This window comes from Protomyctophum bolini (assembly GCF_963924005.1).
Source record: "Protomyctophum bolini genome assembly, chromosome: 10".
In the NCBI taxonomy this organism is placed as follows: Eukaryota; Metazoa; Chordata; class Actinopteri; order Myctophiformes; family Myctophidae; genus Protomyctophum; species Protomyctophum bolini.
This window is the reverse complement of record NC_137871.1, coordinates 45,237,582-45,245,081: the sequence shown is the minus strand read 5'-3', so window position 1 is coordinate 45,245,081 and position 7,500 is coordinate 45,237,582. Positions and strand designations below refer to the sequence as shown.

General features: G+C 46.0%; 1 protein-coding gene across 1 annotated transcript in view; it reads right to left on the bottom strand.

The window, feature by feature from the left end:
* LOC308322328 (testican-1-like) overlaps positions 1 to 7,500 on the bottom strand; it is a gene marked incomplete at both ends in the record, with an annotated part of 26,356 nt that overhangs the window by 11,809 nt on the left and 7,047 nt on the right. Inside the window, 2 exons of the mRNA XM_080773530.1 lie at positions 254 to 395; positions 3,243 to 3,360. Of these exons, the coding sequence (XP_080629656.1) occupies positions 254 to 395; positions 3,243 to 3,360 (260 nt within the window). The remainder of the gene's footprint in view (positions 1 to 253; positions 396 to 3,242; positions 3,361 to 7,500) is intronic.

Below are 7,500 nucleotides of genomic sequence, written 5' to 3'. Positions count from 1 at the left end.
GGCAAATATTGAGACGTGTGGGGACAAGACGAACGGAGAAATATGCTAAATATGACGTGAATTAAACATCAAAACATTAAACGCCATTGAAGGGAAAATCTACGTCATAATTTATGTAAACGTGCAAATCAGCTCACCAATCACAGGCAACAGGCATTCTGATTGGCCAGTATGAGATGATGCAGGATGATGTATTATGATGAGAGCACCCCTCACTTCACATATGTGTGATTTTAAAAACCAAAACAATGACCTCGGAGGTGTAGGTGTGTCCATCGGAGCCGCAGACGGGGCGGGGCCGCGGCATCGCCGCACACAACTGACTACAATTCCCATGAGCACCGGCGGCGGGGTGTAGTCCTCTGTGGCCTCTGGTTCCTTCATGGGGCTTCACACTGTGAGGGAGGGAGAGAGAGAGAGAGAGAGAGAGAGAGAGAGAGAGAGAGAGAGAGAGAGAGAGGGAAAGAGAGGAGAGAGAGATAGAGAGAGAGAGAGAGAGAGAGAGAGAAAGAGAGGGAAAGAGAGGAGAAAGAGAGGGAAAGAGAGAGAGAGACAGACAAAACTAGTTACTACTAGTACTTATTATTATTAAACTATAAACTTTAGTCACTAGTTACTTTAGAGCTTTTTATTATTATTACAAAACCCCATACACATTTTACACCATTTGAAAAACAGCAGATCTACAAGCTCACAGTGTGTCGCGATGCAACGCGAGATACAACGCAAGTCAACACAGCTAGCGCAATGATAAACTGATACATTGAAACGCATTCATTTAATAATAATTGTCAACATTGCGAGACGGAAAAAACATGAATTACCCGGATAAGTAAAAGTTTAAAATGTACAATTCCAGTCGATCACTGTAACAACTGACTAGTCTCAATGCTACAACATGACTTCAACACCATGGACAGAGTCACAGCTAGTCTCAATGCTACAACATGACTTCAGCACCATGGACAGAGTCACAGCTAGTCTCAATGCTACAACATGACTTCAGCACCATGGACAGAGTCACAGCTAGTCTCAATGCTACAACATGACTTCAGCACCATGGACAGAGTCACAGCTAGTCTCAATGCTACAACATGACTTCAGCACCATGGACAGAGTCACAGCTAGTCTCAATGCTACAACATGATTTCAGCACCATGGACAGAGTCACAGCTAGTCTCAATAATACAACATGACTTCAGCACCATGGACAGAGTCACAGCTAGTCTCAATGCTACAACATGACTTCAGCACCATGGACAGAGTCACAGCTAGTCTCAATGCTACAACATGATTTCAGCACCATGGACAGAGTCACAGCTAGTCTCAATGCTACAACATGACTTCAGCACCATGGACAGAGTCACAGCTAGTCTCAATGCTACAACATGACTTCAGCACCATGGACAGAGTCACAGCTAGTCTCAATGCTACAACATGACTTCAGCACCATGGACAGAGTCACAGCTAGTCTCAATGCTACAACATGACTTCAGCACCATGGACAGAGTCACAGCTAGTCTCAATGCTACAACATGACTTCAGCACCATGGACAGAGTCACAGCTAGTCTCAATGCTACAACATGACTTCAGCACCATGGACAGAGTCACAGCTAGTCTCAATGCTACAACATGACTTCAGCACCATGGACAGAGTCACAGCTAGTCTCAATGCTACAACATGACTTCAGCACCATGGACAGAGTCACAGCTAGTCTCAATGCTACAACATGACTTCAGCACCATGGACAGAGTCACAGCTAGTCTCAATGCTACAACATGACTTCAGCACCATGGACAGAGTCACAGCTAGTCTCAATGCTACAACATGACTTCAGCACCATAGACACTGCAGTCACAGGTAGTCTCTATGCTACAACATTAATTCAGCACCATGGACAGAGTCACAGCTAGTCTCAATGCTACAACATAACTTCAGGACCATGGAGAGAGTCACAGCTAGTCTCAATGCCACAACATGACTTCAGCACCATGGACAGAGTCACAGCTAGTCTCAATGCTACAACATGACTTCAGCACCATAGACACTGCAGTCACAGCTAGTCTCAATGCTACAACATTAATTCAGCACCATAGACAGAGTCACAGCTAGTCTCAATGCTACAACATGACTTCAGCACCATAGACAGAGTCACAGCTAGTCTCAATGCCACAACATGACTTCAGCACCATGGACAGAGTCACAGCTAGTCTCAATGCTACAACATTAATTCAGCACCATGGACAGAGTCACAGCTAGTCTCAATGCTACAACATGAATTCAGCACCATGGACAGAGTCACAGCTAGTCTCAATGCTACAACATGATTTCAGCACCATGGACAGAGTCACAGCTAGTCTCAATGCTACAACATGAATTCAGCACCATGGACAGAGTCACAGCTAGTCTCAATGCTACAACATGACTTCAGCACCATGGACAGAGTCACAGCTAGTCTCAATGCTACAACATGATTTCAGCACCATGGACAGAGTCACAGCTAGTCTCAATGCTACAACATGAATTCAGCACCATGGACAGAGTCACAGCTAGTCTCAATGCTACAACATTAATTCAGCACCACAGATAGAGTCACAGCTAGTCTCAATGCTACAACATTAATTCAGCACCACAGATAGAGTCACAGCTAGTCTCAATGCTACAACATTAATTCAGCACCACAGATAGAGTCACAGTACAATCTCTGAGGTATTTCTTGTACTTTACTTCCAAGTATTTCCAATTTCCAATACTTGTACTATCTACTCCAACTACTCCACTACACATATCAGAACCCAATGTTGTACTTTTACTTCACTGCACGTGTTTGAAAACTATTACTATAGTATTAGAAAACTAGTTACTACTACTACTTATTATTATTAAACTATAAACTTTAGTCACTAGTTACTTTAGAGCTTTTTATTATTATTACAAAACCCCATACACATTTTGCACCATTTGAAAAACAGCAGATCTACAAGCTCACAGTGTGTCGCGATGCAACGCGAGATACAACGCAAGTCAACACAGCTAGCGCAATGATAAACTGATACATTGAAACGCATTCATTTAATAATAATTGTCAACATTGCGAGACGGAAAAAACATGAATTACCCGGATAAGTAAAAGTTTAAAATGTACAATTCCAGTCGATCACTGTAGCAGCTGACTGAATGAACAGCTGTGAATGGTGCTCGGTGCATTCGGTGCTCGTGATTGGTGCATTCGTTTCTCACCCGTGCGTTCGGTGCTTGTGATTGGTGCAGATGGCGGTCAGGTGGTCGTGGCTGACACACGCCTTGTGAGGAGGACAACGGACCTTCAGACACGGGTCCTTATCGGTGGAGTCTGGACCTACGGGGAGAGACCAGGGACAAACTTCATCCATGCACGCTTTACGAGACAGAGAACCATGGTACAAAAGCATTATTCAACCTGTTCTGTTGAGCTGTTCTGTTGAGCTGTTCTGTTGTACTGCTCTGTTGTACTGTTCTGTTTTACTGCTCTGTTGTACTGTTCTGCATGTTTCTACTGTCCACGTCTAACATTTATATAACATTTATATAGCGCCTTTATCCAAGGCGCTTTACATAGATTGGAATTCCATTCACACACACATTCACACACCTTTACATAGACTGTGCATTACATTCACCCATTCACACACCTTTACATAGATGGTGCATTACATTCACCCATTCACACACACATTCACACACCTTTACATAGATGGTGCATTACATTCACCCATTCACACACCTTTACATAGATGGTGCATTACATTCACCCATTCACACACACATTCACACACCTTTACATAGATGGTGCATTACATTCACCCATTCACACACCTTTACATAGATGGTGCATTACATTCACCCATTCACACACCTTTACATAGACTGTGCATTACATTCACCCATTCACACACCTTTACATAGATGGTGCATTACATTCACCCATTCACACACCTTTACATAGATGGTGCATTACATTCACCCATTCACACACCTTTACATAGATGGTGCATTACATTCACCCATTCACACACCTTTACATAGATGGTGCATTACATTCACCCATTCACACACCTTTACATAGATTGTGCATTACATTCACCCATTCACACACCTTTACATAGACTGTGCATTACATTCACCCATCCACACACACACACACACACACACACACACACACACACACACACACACACACACACACACACACACACACACACCTTTACATAGACAGTGCATTACATACATACTCCGATGGTGGAGGAAACCATGCAAGGCACCAACCAGCACATCAGGAGCAATCAGGGGTTCAGAGTCTTGCTCAAGGACACTTTGACACTAACTCTGGGGGAGCCCAGAGGTTCGAACCGGCAACCTTGTGGTTACCATCCAGCCACTCAACCCCTGAGCCACTGCAGCCCCTATGGAGAAGATTTACTGAGAGAGAGAGAGAGAGAGAGAGAGAGAGAGAGAGAGAGAGAGAGAGAGAGAGAGAGAGAGAGAGAGAGAGAGAGAGAGAGAGAGAGAGAGAGAGAGAGAGAGAGAGAGAGAGAGAGAGAGAGAGAGATGCTTCAGGGAGCTCTCGTGTGTCTCCATCACTTAGAAACTGTGAATACTCATTACTGGCACACACACACACACACACACACACACACACACACACACACACACACACACACACACACACACACACACACACACACACACACACACACAGTTTACTGTGTAGCTTTATGAAGCTGGAATTGGAGTCACAGAAACAACATGAAAGTAACGCCATGAATGCTTTGGGCCACATCTTCAAAGCAACGGAGCGTTAGGATTAACAGAGTAGAGAGAGAGAGAGAGAGTGTGTGTGTGTGTGTGTGTGTGTGTGTGTGTGTGTGTGTGTGTGTGTGTGTGTGTGTGTGTGTGTGTGTGTGTGTGTGTGTGTGTGTGTGTGTGTGTGTGTGGGTGTGCGTGACGAAGAGTTCACCAGCAATTATTTAGTTCGCGCACACACACACACACACACACACGACCAGAGAGTGGAAATAGAGGTTAATAAGACTTCAGGACTGTGATTGTTGTCGTCCTCTTGGACAGATTGTCTGCAGAAAAACTCAGAAAAACTCTCTCTCCCTCCCTCTCTCCCTCTCCCTCTCTCTCTCTCTCTCTCTCTCTCTCTCCCTATCTCCCTCTCCCTCTCTCTCTCTCTCTCTCTCTCTCTCTCTCTCTCTCCCTCCCCCTCTCTCTCTCCCCCTCTCCCTCTCCCTCTCTCTCTCTCTAGAAGTGTTCTGGGAACAGTTCCAGACCCATTTCATCCAGGCCGTGGGGAGCAGGTAATAAAACAGCCGGAGGACAGAATGAATCGATGGGATGTTTTGACTGCAGAGAAAAGAGGAAATGGAGCATTTTCTCATTAACTGGACAAAGCCAACTCGAGTTGAGACAAATCATGACAATAAACACAATGTTTTGGACCAAACAAATAATTACAAAGGGACTGGGCCCTGGTAGGGGGGCGGGACTGGGCCCTGGTAGGGGGCGGGACTGGGCCCTGGTAGGGGGAGGGACTGGGCCCTGGTAGGGGGCGGGACTGGGCCATGGTAGGGGGCGGGACTGGGCCCCTGGTAGGGGGCGGGACTGGGGTCCTGGTAGGGGGCGGGGACTGGGCCCTGGTAGGGGGCGGGGACTGGGCCCTGGTAGGGGGGCGGGGACTGGGCCCTGGTAGGGGGCGGGACTGGGCCCTGGTAGGGGGGGCGGGGACTGGGCCCTGGGTAGGGGGAGGGACTGGGCCCTGGTAGGGGGCGGGGACTGGGCCCTGGTAGGGGGGCGGGACTGGCCCCTGGTAGGGGGGCGGGACTACGATGCTCTGTGGGATACTCACAGAAACACAAAGCTGGCCTATTGGCTAGCGCCCCCTCAATTTAAAAACACATTCCATTCGTACACTCTCTGAGTCAAATGAACATTGGTTTTACAATATAAACTGGGGTCCCAGAGATAGAAATTCCATTAAATGGGGGGTCCGTAGAACCAATGCAGGTCAAACCGGGGGTCCTTGAAATTAAACTTGTTGGGAATCACTGCTATAGAGTCGTGAAATCCTTCTCTTGTGGGGGTCCTTATCTTTTGTAAATGGTCTAGTTAGTGTCCATTAGGGGGTCCTTGACGCGAATATGTTTGGGAACGACTGGTTTTCTGTTTCCTTTTGTATCCGATGGCATTTTAAATAACCTTAATTGGAAACACGTGGTGAGAGAGAGAGAGTTGCATTGAAACACGTTGTGAGAGAGAGAGAGAGTTGCATTGAAACACGTTGTGAGAGAGAGAGAGAGAGAGAGAGAGAGAGAGAGAGAGTTTCATTGAATCGTCCTGCAAAAAAATGCAAGTCATCTCAGCTGGGAATAAAAAATAAACGGGGACACTATATTTTAAGAACGCAAGTACAGTACAGTACAGTACAGTACAGTACAGTACAGTACAGTACAGTACAGTACAGTACAGTACAGTACAGTACAGTACAGCCCTCGGGGGGTTGGATACGAACACACACACACACACACACACACACACACACACACACACACACGCACACACACTCACACTCACACAGTTTTCTCAACTCGCTGTTTCTCTGCCAGACATTACTCTATATGAGCCATATCTCCAGAACTGGTGGGTCGAACTGAACAACCAACATGTCAATCTGAAGCTATGATTCTCCTATTATGACGAAGAAATGGCAGCCCCCCCTCAGTCAAATCTGGTCACAGATATAATGCACTGTTGTGCATTTCTCTGCCTTCCATTCATTCCATCTCATTGAAGGTCTGGTCAGCAAAGCATTCTCATCAATGTGCCGATTCTACCTCAAACTGCAGCTGTAAATACTGTGCACCTGACCTGACTTAACTCATTTAGGCCTGGCGTCAAAAAATAAATGAATAAATAAACGTTTTAGTTTGAGAACCACTGACATAGAAACATAGGGCTGTATTTTGCGTGTCTTAAGTACCAGGTCTTATTCCCTAACTTGAGTAAACTAAAGACCTGGAGGCGTGGTCAATGCCCTTTGGCCACTCAGAATAGCCAAATGGCATTGATCACGCCTCCAGGTCTTTAGTTTACTCAAGTTAGGTAATAAGACCTGGTTCTTAAGACACGCAAAATACAGCCCTTAATGTCACTGGTGGACTGGTTTCTGAACTGCCCACAAACCCTCTTATGACTTCTGATCTGTATGCTGTTACTCTGCCTGAATCTTCTTAATATATTATTATATTAACAGTGCAGGTCTTACCTCGGTCCAGAGCCTGTCCAGGAGACTGTCCAGGAGACTGTCCAGGAGTCTGTCCAGGAGTCTGTCACACACACACACACACACACACACACACACACACACACACACACACACACACACACACGCGCACACAGACACACACACACACACACACACACACACACACACACACACACACACACACACACACAC